The sequence below is a fragment of the Spermophilus citellus genome, assembly GCF_964194105.1.
Source record: "Spermophilus citellus genome assembly, chromosome: 17".
NCBI lineage: Eukaryota > Metazoa > Chordata > Mammalia > Rodentia > Sciuridae > Spermophilus > Spermophilus citellus.
Window position 1 is genome coordinate 31,419,643 of NC_138199.1, and position 12,904 is coordinate 31,432,546.

General features: G+C 53.0%; 2 protein-coding genes across 6 annotated transcripts in view; one reads left to right on the top strand and one right to left on the bottom strand.

Annotated features, from left to right (window-relative positions):
* The window catches only part of FAM222B (family with sequence similarity 222 member B), a 75,754-nt gene extending 72,390 nt beyond the window's left edge, over positions 1-3,364 (top strand). For 3 of the 5 annotated variants that reach the window (XM_081270987.1, XM_081270989.1, XM_081270988.1), the window contains one exon: positions 460-3,364. In XM_081270987.1, coding sequence (XP_081127113.1) covers positions 460-2,066 — 1,607 coding nt within the window. In that variant the 3' untranslated portion in view covers positions 2,067-3,364. The remainder of the gene's footprint in view (positions 1-459) is intronic. The other 2 variants (XM_081270990.1, XM_081270991.1) reach the window with 1 other exon arrangement.
* A 2,644-nt stretch (positions 3,365-6,008) lies between these two features.
* Positions 6,009-12,691, bottom strand: TRAF4 (TNF receptor associated factor 4). The gene is made up of 7 exons (XM_081271847.1): positions 12,534-12,691; positions 9,553-9,604; positions 8,853-8,957; positions 8,621-8,782; positions 8,370-8,531; positions 8,130-8,285; positions 6,009-7,901 (listed from the first exon to the last, which is right to left on the bottom strand). The coding sequence occupies exons 1-7, from the start codon at positions 12,674-12,676 to the stop codon at positions 7,269-7,271; spliced, it is 1,413 nt and encodes a 470-aa protein (XP_081127973.1). The 5' UTR covers positions 12,677-12,691; the 3' UTR covers positions 6,009-7,268.
* Between the last annotated feature and the right edge of the window lie 213 nt (positions 12,692-12,904).

Genomic DNA, 12,904 nt, shown 5'->3' on the forward strand with positions numbered 1-12,904 from the left:
GTGTTCCTGACATGCTACTCTGCTTAGAACCTTCAACCCCCATATCAGCTTGGGCTGGTAGGAACTTAAAAGTTCCATGTAGGGGAAGAACTCTTGGTTAGCTATGTGAGAATTGGTTAGGTTCTGGCTCTCTACCATGAGAGTCTTAGAAAGCTGCTTTGCAGTTTTTCATTTATAAAATGAGGACATGATAGTACTTACCTTCTCCAACAGTCATGAAGATCATTGAGATAACCTATCGCTTAACACAAGGCCTGCCTGGCCCACTGTACTATACTAAATGTTAGCAGTGCCCATGATTGTGAGGGCGGAGGCTAAATCTGCAGTGAAAGCTGCAGATGACAACCTAATCCCCACCCCTTTCCTAGGATCTCAACAGGGGAGTCTAGAAGGGCTAGTTGGCTTGGCACTGATGAGCTCCCTCCCTCTTTGCTCTCCTTCCCCTCTCTTTCTCTCTAGGGGACACTACACAGAAAATGAGAACTGCTCACTATCCTACCCCAGCCGAATTGGATGCGTATGCTAAGAAGGTCGCAAACAACCCACTGACTATAAAAATCTTCCCCAACAGTGTGAAGGTTCCCCAGCGGAAACACGTTCGTCGTACTGTGAACGGCCTCGACACATCAGCCCAGCGCTACAGCCCCTACCCGACTCAGGCTGCCACCAAGGCAGGCCTGCTTGCCATTGTCAAAGTGCCAGCCAAAAGCATACTCAAGGACTTTGACGGCACCCGAGCCCGGTTACTCCCTGAGGCCATCATGAACCCCCCAGTGGCACCCTATGCTACTGTGGCACCAAGCACTTTAGCCCATCCCCAGGCCCAGGCTCTGGCCCGCCAGCAGGCCCTGCAGCATGCACAGACCCTGGCCCATGCCCCTCCCCAGACACTGCAGCACCCTCAGGGTATCCCGCCACCACAGGCGCTGTCTCACCCTCAGAGCCTCCAGCAGCCTCAGGGCCTGGGCCATACTCAGCCCATGGCCCAAACCCAGGGCTTGGTCCACCCTCAGGCCCTGGCTCACCAGGGTCTCCAGCACCCCCCCAATCCCTTGCTGCATGGAGGCCGGAAGATGCCAGACTCAGATGCCCCCCCGAATGTGACCGTGTCTACCTCAACTATCCCCCTTTCAATGGCGGCCACCCTGCAGCACAGCCAGCCCCCGGACCTGAGCAGCATCGTGCACCAGATCAACCAGTTTTGCCAGACGAGGGCAGGCATCAGCACTACCTCAGTGTGTGAGGGCCAGATCGCCAACCCCAGCCCCATTAGTCGCAGTCTGCTCATCAATGCAAGCACTCGGGTATCAACCCACAGCGTCCCCACACCAATGCCTTCATGTGTGGTCAATCCCATGGAGCACACCCATGCGGCTCCAGCCGCATTGCCTGCCACAGGTCCTGTCAACTTGCCCACAGGCATCTCTCGAGCCCCCACTGGCTACTCTAGCGACCTCAAGCCAGTTGCCTGGAACCAGCACCAGCTGGCCCACCTACAACAGATGTGCAGCGAGGCTGGTGGGACACCAGCCCCTGGCCTGACAGGCAAGCATGCAGCAGGACGTGAGTTGGCAGGGCCTGGCTTTGTGAGTAAGGCCCCTGCCTACCCGCAGGAACTCTGCCTGGCACAGTCGTTCCACCTGAAGCCACCCCTGGAGAAGCCGACCCCATCCCCACCAGTCAACGGCCTGGCAGCCCCATTGGCCTACCCCAATGGTCACTACTTCCAACCCTTATGGAACAACATTCTGCCCACTCCCAATAGCGACAGCTCGGGGTCTCAGGACCTTGCCATGCCGTTCCACGGTGGGCAGCCCACAGGTGCACCCCTCGACTGTGCGGCAGCTCCTGGGGCCCACTACCGAGCAGGGACTGGGGGCGGTCCAGTGGCAAGCCAGAACAGCTTGATGCAAACGGTGGATTACCTGAGTGGGGATTTCCAACAGGCCTGCTTCCGAGAACAGAGCCTGGCCATGCTGAGCAAGGCCCACCGAGCCCCTGGCAGCCGAGCCCCTGATCCCACTGATAGTCGAAGTCTTCATATTCAGCACCCGGGGTATAGATAGGGAGCCATGGTGCCCTCCTTAAGCAACACTTCATACATCACCCTTCTAGGTTTAGTCTTACTTTAAGTAACTGGATAGTTTCAAAGTTTCACTGCTCCAGTGTGATCATTCTAAGACATTTAAGGGAGGGAACTTGACGGAATCCAATTAGGGGAAGAAGGGGTTCTCTTGTCCTCCCTTTCAGCAACTTTTGTTTTCATGTTAACAATGTATCCCTGAAGCCAGGATTTTATCATCTCCACTGCCTGCCTATTAGTCTGTCTTCACCTTGGCCATTTCCCACCAACCTCCTTCCATCTTTTCCTGAACCTCTACCTGTTTCCCTTAGGACTGAAGTGTGACTAAGGGAAGGGGCCTTAGGCCCTAAGCTAGGCCTCTCCCTTTAGAACTAATAAGCCAGATTTTGCAAGTGCTCTGGAAGCTCAATCCTTATTCACCCAAAGATCTCAAATCAAAACTGACCTATTCTTCATCTCCTCCCCACTCCTTACTAAAGGCTTTGGTTTGCTTTTATATTGCTTTCTATAGCCACTGCACTTGTGTTTGCCTTTGCCACACTGGACTCAAGGCCATCTTGCAGGTATTTGGCCATAGTCTTTGCTACATGGAGAAAAATGTCTTTGTATTGGCATCTTGTTTCCTGACTTTGCTTCCAGACCTGGAGAAATTCAGTGGCCATCTAGCATACCCCTTCTCACTGTTGCCTCTCTCCTAACTTAACTGTGTCCTTATCCTCCTACCCTCTCCCCTCTGCCCTCCAGAAAAGCAGAACAAAAACTACCTTACTCAAGGAATTAGGTAGGTAAGGGATGATCACATTGGAGTTTGAAATTTAAAACACCAAAAACAAAAAGAAAAAAAAAAAAGCATTTGGTTCTCTCTACACTGGCTAAGAATATTGTTCTACACTGTAAGTTTTAAATGTCATGTTTCTGTATGAATGTAGTGTGGGTTTGAGTAGCATTGTGTATGAGTGGCCCCACAGGTACATTCACCCTCCTAATCACCTCCTTTGCAGCCCCTCAGTTTAATGAAGAAAGGAGAGAAAAGAAAAAACAAACACAAAGCCTTAAGCTCTTTGAATTCTTCCTCAACCAAATGAGCATGGTTTTAACTAGTGGAGATGGGCTTATATTGGAAACAGCCCCTCCTACCACAGTCCATTCTCAGAGCATCCCCCACCTACTCCATGCTCAACACATCTCATTCCCAAGTGACAATTAGTTGGCTAGAAACTTAACACTTTTATGTAACTTTAAACTTAGATTTTTGTTTTGTTGTAAATTATGCACCCATCTTCTGTTAAAGATGCACAATGGGCTTTTTTTTTTTTTTTTTTTTTTTTTAACCAAATAAGCCCTTACCTTTTCTGTCTCTGGGGAATGTAAGCTGATATTTAAGATTTTGGGTTCTGTTTACTATCCACTGTTCCTTAGCCAGAAATTCTCTAGTGATCTGAAGCAATGTGACTGAAGACCAGTTTTTAAATTATGTGTTGGCAAGTTGCCTTATATTTAAAAAGAAAAAAAAAAAGAAAAAACTGCCTGATTGTGTTATGCCAAATGATAGCAACATGAAGTCCTAATTTATTGTTCCCAGTTGTTTTCCTACTGTCTGTGTACACTGGTACCCCCGCTTATCCCTGAGCCCTCAGGAGCCCCTGCAGCTTCTGGTGGTGCCTTCTCCCCAGGTGTTGGCCACTGTCTCACCCAGGGCCCCCTTCCAGTCCTGCTGTTCTAAGTTTAATGAGCACTACTGTTTACCCTTATCTCTTGCTTGATTTCCAAATCAGATATTCTTGCTGTAACCCCCTTCCCCATCCCTCTCCCCAAAAGGTGAGCTGCCATTTTAGGAAACCGGACCAGACACCAATTTGGGGGCTTTAAGTCAAACAACCTCAAACCCATTTCTTCCTGTGTAGGGGTGCAAGTCTCTGAAGCTCTCACTCCCACCCCTAGTCTGCATGGAAAATGTACTGTGATCCCCCACCCCCAACGAACTACCCTCGCCTTTGGTGTGAGATGTTTCCTAGTTCAACCTTGAGTCCCCTGCTCCTCTGCCAGCCAACCCCCAACCAGCAATAAGGGTCCAAGCCAGGGCCTCCTACCCACACTCCCTGCCTCCTATCCACACATCCTGTGCCACCCCTAGGGAATACCTGGATTCCCCACTCTATATCCACATACTGTAGCATTCATTCTCCATCTCTCACCTCACCTGTGGTGGTTTATGGGTGTGATGGGGTTTTTAAGATTATTATCAACCAGTAAAAAGAAAAAACTCACCTTTTGACCTTGTTCTATTCGTTTACTGTGGTGAATGTTTGAGGTGATGTTTTCTTATGTCATTTTCTAACTTGTCTCCCTACTTGTGGTAGTGGGGTCCTGTAATATTAATTCCACTCAAACCGTCCCCATTTTAGTCCAGGCCATATGCCTGGCAACTCCCCCAGGGGGTTGAGAAAGATGGCAGCCCTCCATCCAAGCTGGGCTCCTAGGGCCTGTCAAATTTTGGGGGTAAGTATGGTTTGCTGCCTCTCGCTAGCAGCCCAAAGGATTCTGCCACTTTCACTATAAAGACCATGAGTTGTTAAAAATGGAGATCTGGTTTGCCCATAAGAGAACCAAAAAATTTTAGGCCTCTCTCTTCCCTGCTTCAGCTTTGCGATTTCTGAGGGCCTCTGACAGAGGTGGAGGTGCTGTAGTCTGCAACATGAAAGCTCCTTTGGTGAATTAAATTTCCTCATGTTGACTAATAGAGAACTTTACATCATTTATGTGCAAGAGGGTAAACACCACTGTGGATTACAGGCAGTGGTGCAAATGCTAGCCTTAACAATTAATGTAGCTTAGTGATAAGAGTGCTTACCTAGGTCCTGAGTTGAGTCTCCAGTACAAAAAGGATGCATTGCCCCCTTTACTCCTCATGTTACCAAGAAATCCTCCTCAGAAGAGTCTTGGCAGTCCACCAAGTCATGTGGAGCTAAGCAGTGGCAGGTGAGACAACTTGGGAGTTAGGCACACACTGATGCAGAACCTGGCCCAAGTTTCACAAATAATAAATGGCACTGGAGAGCGAGCCAGCCCTATCAGGCTGATTGGAGGAGTCAACTGCGTGATTTGTGTACAGTTCTAGAGGCAGTTCTTATCAATGTGCCCCTCCTGGAATCGTGCAATAGCAGCGTCCTGGCAGCAGAGAACACCCAGCTTTGATTCAGGCTTTCTAGTTTCTCTTTGAGATGCTGGAAGGGCAGTTTCACCTGTTGCCTGGTAGAGGTATTTCCTCTGATAGTTTTCTCTACCAGTTTCCAGGTATCACTGTACTATGCTGGTTTGTCTCCTCAGCTAGGGCCCCAACTTCTGGTAGTGAAATGTACCTTCTTTGAAAAGATGGTTAGGGGAGAGCTCCCAGGCTCTGGCTTAGTCCTTCCCTGTCAGCTGATAAATGGCTTTTTCACATTACCCTTTGACAAAAATAATTCCTTAACTTTCCCTTACTAGGTAACAGTTTCCACAACTTGGGCTTCTTCCCAAGGCTAAACAAGACCACTAAGGCAGGTTTTGATTAGTTCATTTAATCATTTCAACAAAATCTAGAATTGAGCATAATTAATTCCCATGTAGCTAAGAAACTTGCCAAATGCAAGCCCAAGTGTATTGCCAGAATTGGAGCTATATTTCTGGAGTTTTAAAAGAATCTTTGGGCTGGAGTTGTAGCTCAGTAGAGCATATGGGTAGCATGCACAAGGATACCCAGCACCAGGGGAAAAAAAGAAATTCAGCCCTGTCCTAGACCGCTGAAAGAGTACTAATAATTCACTAATGTCCCTAGCTGGTAAAGTATGGGTGACTGCAGGTGGCCACTGAGGCCTATATGAAGGATGGACAAAAAGGTTCAAGTGCCTTGCATCTCTTTTTTTCTTTTAGTTGTAGATCTTTGTTTTCTTTATGTTGCCGAGGATCAAACCCAGTGTCTCACACACGCGCTCTACCACTGAGCCACAAACCTAGCTTGCCTTGTACATCTTGAAGACACCTCTATTCAGTCCCCAGGTATAGGCTGGCTTCGGTTAACATTTGTTAAGCACTTAGAATAAATGTCAGGAACATGTATTGTCTCATTAACTTCAATAAGACCCACTTAAGACAGGTCCTTTTACTATGATGTAAAAGTTAATTTAACTTGACTGCTATACGGAAAGAAATATTTTGCATCAAGTTCTTGGCAGTGTCTGTAACCAGAAAGTACTAAATCAATGACAGTTGTCATCAGGAGACAGGCTTGATGGTACAACTCAGGAGGCAGAGGATCACAGTTCGAGGCCAGCCTCAGCAACTGAGACCCCTCTGAATAAAAAAGGGTTGGGCATGTAGCTCATTAACAGAGTGCCCCTGGGTTCGATCCCCAGTACCAGAGGCCTGGGGCTGGGGCTTATGACATAGCATTTGATTTTTGGTGAGTAAAAAACTGGGGATTCCAGCCTTATCCTGCACCTTTCCCATTTAACCACCAGGAGGCAGCATCAGGTCTTTTCCAAAGTCTGCTGTGGTTCCCCCTGGTGCCCACCAGGGGGCGACTCAGCAGGGCAGCTGATCTTGGGGTCATAGTGGCAGCACTTCTCTCAGTGGTCCTTTGCCCAGTTAGCCCCAACCTCCCAGGGACTTAACTAACTCGGAGGAGACAGGCTGGAACCAAGTTAATAAATACAATTAAGGATTTATTAAAAATCAGGGCTCCCCTGTTGTGCCTTCCTGGTGCTAAGGAAATAAATAACCAGAAGGGACACAGCTGGGGAAAGAAAAATCAAATCTCAAGACAGATTTTTTTTTTTTAACTACCCCTCCTTTTCCCAATCCCTCCCCCTATGGCTCTTGGGACATAGCACCTGAGCAGGTACCTCAGTCCAGGTAGAATGTGGTTGGCACCAAGGCATACCTGCCCTGCCCAGGAGGGGAGACAGGCCCTGGGATCACTTGTTTCCAGCCCTTGATAACCCAGAGACCTGCTCCCCGCAGGGGCCAGGGCTGAAGCACCAATTGGAGGCACCTGAGGGTGGTAGTGGTAGGGGGGAAAACAGGGTAACAACCCAGGCAGCATAAGCAGCTGAAAGGAGGTCCCGCCCCCTCTCCAGGTTCAACCAGTGCCTGATAAATCATGTCCCATCCATGCCCCCTTCTCCCCTTGAGCCTGCCAGCTCTGCACTCAGCTGAGGATCTTCCGGGGCAGTTCAACAGAGGCACGGATGAAGACTGCATCATCTCGCACATAGTTTCGCTTTCGGATATCCTGGTGGGAGATGAACTTGGGGTATCCAAAACCCAGAGAACTCTCATCCAAGGAGCCTCGCCAAGTGCCTGGCTTTTGGAAATTTTTCCAGTTTGGGTCAGGGTGGAAAGTCTCAGTGACATGCTGTGGCTTAGCAAGCCCTGGGTCGCTCTGATCCAGCAAGGAGAAAGTGACACGACGGGCAAAGGGCCACTCAAGGAGATTGTCAAAGGCGCCTGGTAGCACACGAATGTACAGAGAGAGATGTGTGCCCTCACCACTGCCATTGCCATTGAGGAATGCAGACACCTGTAGCTTGTAACCATACTTATGTGTATAGAAGGCTGGGCTGAAGCACTCGAGGTTGGGCTTGGCCTTGGCCTCTTGTAGCCGCCGCCCATAGCTGCCAATCTTCCAGATGAGCACGCCATCACTGCCTACTGATAGTTCCTCCAGCTCTCGACGCAGCTCCTGCAGCTCCTGCCGCTGCCGGCTCACCAGGGCACACATCATAGCCAGATGTGGCTTCACACTCTCCTCCACGTGCCGCGCCATTGCCAGCTTAGGGCACTGTTGGCAAAGCCCCAGGCAATGAGGGAAAGGAGGACTGTTACCAAAAGGGGAAGGCACAGGGGTAGCAGGCGCCCAACTCTGCATGAGGAAGACAGGGTGCTAGGAAGAACCTGCAGCTGATCAGCAGGGGGAAGGACCTCAAAGAACTAAACTGCCAGGAAACCTAGCCTTCATCTAGGACTTCATGGGCTAAAGAGGGGTTGACAGGAAGAAGGGGCATCTCACCCTGTGCTTGCAACCGGAGTCTTTGAACGGGCATAGCACCAAGGCAGTGCTACAGCTGTCCTTCAGATGATTTGGCAGATCCTCCCGAGCCACAGTGCCCACGCCACACTGGTTAGGGCAGGGCACAGGCAGCCTTGGGCACTGGTACTGGTGACTCTGGGACCACAGAGAAAGATAGCAGTCAATAGACTGACCCCTATATCTTCTACCCCACAACCCACAGCTCAGGAAAGGTCTTACCTGGATGGTGTCAAAGACAAATTCCTTTGTGCAATAGGTACAAGGCTGGGTGCGCTTGGGGCACTCAGAAGTGGCATGCTGGGCCAGTAGTCGCCGCATCATGCGGGCACCACACTTGTTCTCACAGTACACACTCTCTTGGGGGCACATACCCTCATGGCTCTGTAGTGATGATGGAGGGGTTGAGTTAAGGGATGCCTGGGCCATCTGCTGCCCCACCCTCCCTTCACCCTCAGCCAGGACCCACTCACCTCATAGGCTTCCCCACTGAAGTCACAGCCACAGAACTCGCACTTGAGGCGCCGCTTTGGGCAGTCGTGTTGCAAGTGTGCAGGCAGATCACGGCGACTCAGCTTAGCAGGACAGCGATTGGGGCAGGGAACTACATTGAAGCTGCAGGTATTCAGGTGTCCCTGGTGGGAAGAACTGCAGTCAGCATCTGCCGAGGATGGGATAGTTCCACCCCCACCAATAGAACCTCACCTGTAAATGACGAAGTGGCCCACTCCAGCGGCAACCCTCCTCACTGTGGATGCAGCGGATGGGCAGGCCTAGCACCTGGACCTCTAGCTCTGGGTCTGGGTAGATCTGGAATCGAGAATGGGGAGAAATGGCCAGGGTCAGAATCTGTTATAAACCCCAAGTCTCATCCCACTCCCCACCCCCAGTTTCTTGGCTCCACTTAGAGCCAGTAACAGCCTCTCTTGGGCTATTTGCTGCTCTGTGCCCAAAGATAAAAGGCACGGCAGGTGGTGTCTGCTTTGCTGTTGGATCCCAGAGTCCCTAACATGCCTTTGGCACCCTTTGGAGAGACAGCCAATCAGCCTACTCAGTCCCAGGCTGTAGCACCCCCCACCTTCTGCTTCCTTCCCCCTGATACAGGGGTCTTGGCCCTCAGCCACAGGTCTAACTTGCCACCGGAAAGGGAAGGAACACTTCTTAAGCGCACAGAGCAGCTCTGTGCACCCCCATAGGCTGGGCATTGTGCCTGCCCTCCAGGGCAAACACAGGCCTCCGTTTGCAAACTGGCCTGGTGGGAGAGAACAGGCTACCTTTGTGGGGGCACGCGATCCCAAGATTCTGGGTTGACACTGGCCCTGAGCCCACTGGCTGCCAGTAAGTTCCAGCCTCCACCAAGGGCAACAGCCTGAATCTGGGCTTCCGACTAGCTTTGCAGGCTCACCTTGGCATAGTCCAGGGGAAGTTGGTCCTCAGGGCATTTGAAGACTCCTTCACTAAAAAGGAGAGAGGACAGTGTCAAGGCTCTTTATTATGGGAAGGGAGATCTTGAGCCCCACCCCCTAAACCAGAGGAGCCTCCATCCCTTACCAGACCGGTTCCCAAACAGCCACAGCTGAGACAATGAGGCAAGCAGAGGCCTGAGGGGACCCACTTCTCTAGCGCCTCAGAAGACCCTAGCCCTAATCCTGGGAAAAGGGGTTCAGGGTCCAGTGAAGGCAGAGAGAATTGCCTCAGACAGCACTTGGCCAACAGGTGGCAGCTGGCACGGGGAAAAAACAAACTGCCCAGCTACCTCCTCCCCCCTGGGTCATTTTCATTGGCTGGGCTGAAGCTGATGGGGAGGGTGAACAGGGATGGGCTGAGATTAAGTGCCAGGGCTACCCAGCCCCCATGAAGGTACCAGGCCAAGAACCAAGGCAAAGGTCAGCTTGGGGCCACTTATGCCATCCTTCCCCTCCTCTTTGAGGGTGTGTCTCCTAAAAGAAAAGGGAGGAAAGACAAGATCCCTGGCACTGTGTTTACATTCCCACCCAGTCCTCACCACCTGCTTGAGGAGAGTTGAAATGTTCTCATTTACAGGTGAAAGAACGGAGGCTCACAGATGAAGTAGCACCTGGATATGTCTATATCCGTTTCAGCAGCCCAGACAGGCTCTACTGTACCATAAGGCACAGAGGAGGCCAAAATGTCCAGGCAAACACAGCCGAGACTTGGGTCACAGCTGTCTAGGCTTCTGACACATCCTCCTTTCAGTTGTCCCCTTCTCCACCAATCCCTACCTGGCTATTAGTATTCAAGGACTCTGGTGGCACACTTCCTCCTGCAGCATGCCCTTGCTGACCCCAGCCAGGACCAGTCACACATGTCTGGTAGGACTGAAGGCCCCTAGGCATGGCATTCCTGGCAGGTCTGAGTCAGGTGGGTGGGAGGCAGGCAGGCATCAAGGCGGAAGCAGAGGCCTCACAACAGTCCTGTCTTAAAGGCACTTTCCGGGCCTGGGCGACCCATGCCCCAGGTGCCCAGAACGATTTCTAGCACCCATCTCCTCCCTGCCTTCACTACCACTGGCCATTCCACCAATGCCAAGAACAGTATGTGCCCAGTCTTACTGGCAAACCTGAGTAATGGCTCTGGCAGGAATGGGGAAAGAAAGAGGGGTGGACAAAGGGGGAGGGGTCCACTTGGCTGATTCAGGAATGTGCTGACTTAGTGGTTTTGGAAACAGCTGTGGGGGGGGGGCGTGGATGGGACACAGGGCAGACGATGTAACACAAGTTCCTAGGCTTCAGGAAGAAGCTTACCCTATCGCTTGGGGCCCAGCCCAGACAAAGGTTTGGCTAGGGCTATGGACAACCGAGCTTGTACAGTAGGAGTGTCCACCAGGGGCAGAGCCTGCCCAACCACCTTTTCCCTCTAGAAGCGCGGGCAGCAGAGCTCCTAGCGCTGAGGGAAGGGGGGAAGCAGGGACAGAGCCTGCTCCAGGCTGTGCCGTGGAGGCCCAGGCCCAGGGGAGAAGACAGGATGGGGGGAGGGGGCTGTGGGAGAGGAAGAGGGGATTTCCGGGAGGGGGAGGGGCAGAAGCAACGGACTGGGGCCAGAGGAGTAGATGGGGAGGGAGGGAAACGGGTCTGACAGTCCCCACCCCCCTCTCCTTCCCCAGGCTTGAATCACAGTTAAGGGTGGGTCAGCTGGAGGGGGCTGGCTCAGCTGGCCTCATCTGGAAACCAAAGGGCTGGGGAAGGGCTGCCGAGACAATGGGCCCCGTGTGTGTCTGTAGGGGAGTTAAGTGTGTACACCACAGGGAGGAAGGAGGGGGAAGGGGAGGAGGGGGCAGGACAGCAGCTTGTGCACGAGCGTATGTGAGGGCAGGGGCTGAGCGGCTTGCGGGGAACAAAAAACAAAGGGCCTGTGGAGATTTCCGCCAGCTAGGGGCTGCGGAGAGCCGAGGGTGGGATAACTGCAGCCGGAGCCCCAGACATGCTCTCCCGGTCTGGGCCCCTCCGCGCAGCAAACAGCCTCCTGAACCGTGGCTGATCCCCGAGCTCCGACGGCAAGACCTAGCCAGGAGTCCCCACGCTCTCTCACTTCCTCTCCCCACACCCTAGCCCGATCAGTTTCCAGAGTGGGCAGGTTGGATTCCAGACCGCGCAGGGCGCCCAGAAACTTAATGGATGCCCAAGAAACAAGGAGTGATCTGGGTCTTGAGTGGGCAGGGGCGTTCAGGGGTCGACCCCCGCCTTAACAGTGTATTGCCCACCCGCTGTACTCAAGACCGCCCCTCTCCAAGAGAAAAGAGACACCCAGAGGGCACCCGCTTCAAGGAAGGGTTGTAGCATCACAATGCTCCCTCTATTGTGTGACTACAAGGAGCCCATGCCCGAATCACAATCAAGCCCTCGACTGTGTGACCCAGGGCAAGTCGCGGCCTTTCTTTGAATCTCTGGTTTCATCATCTGTGAAATGGGAGAACAATAGCGACCGGTATCTGAGCGCCCGAAGGATCACAGAAATTAGAGCGACGGACTCTCCAAAGGCTTAAAGTGCAGTGGGGGAGAGAGGGTTTTTGTCCTTCTCTTCCTTGAAAGATGTAAAGTTCAAGGATAAGGCCGCTCCCCTCAGGTGAGGGGGAAGGGCCGGCCATAGGTCAGGAAAAGCGTCTTTCCCTTGTCCGCATGGCTGGGAGGCTCGGAGTTCTTCCCGCCTGGCGCCTGGCAATTGGGATCAGGGACCCTACGAATAAGTGCGTGGGGTCTTCCCCTGGGGTCTGACAACATCGCCGCCCTGTGACGTCACGGTGGGCGCCCCTGAGGTCACGGGCCCGCGGCGTAGACAAAGGCCCGGCGTGCTTTGGGACTGGGCCCCTCCCCAAGTAGTTCCCTCCCTCTCCGCCACCGGCGATCCCTGGATGCCCCCGAGCCGCACCTGAGGAACTCCTGCAGGCAGGTGTCGCAGAAGCGGTGGCCACAGGTAGAAACCTGCACGGGCTCGCGCATGGGTTTCCCGCACAGCGGGCACAGCAGCCGCCGCTTGGGCTTCTCCAGGAACTTGTAGTCGAAGCCGGGCATGGCGGGAGAGCGGCGGGCACGGGCAAGCGGGGCCGGGCACGCGGCGGCCCCACAGCCCGCGCCTCGCTCCGGCCGCGCTCGCGGCTCCGGGCGGCGCCGACTGGCAGCCCCGGCCAAAGCCCGGCCAGCAACGCCGCCCGCCGGAAGAGGGGGCGGAGCCGCGCCCGCGCGGTCCTAGTGCCTGGCCCGCCGGGCGCCCCGCCCACACCTTAAGCCTTAGTTCTGGGG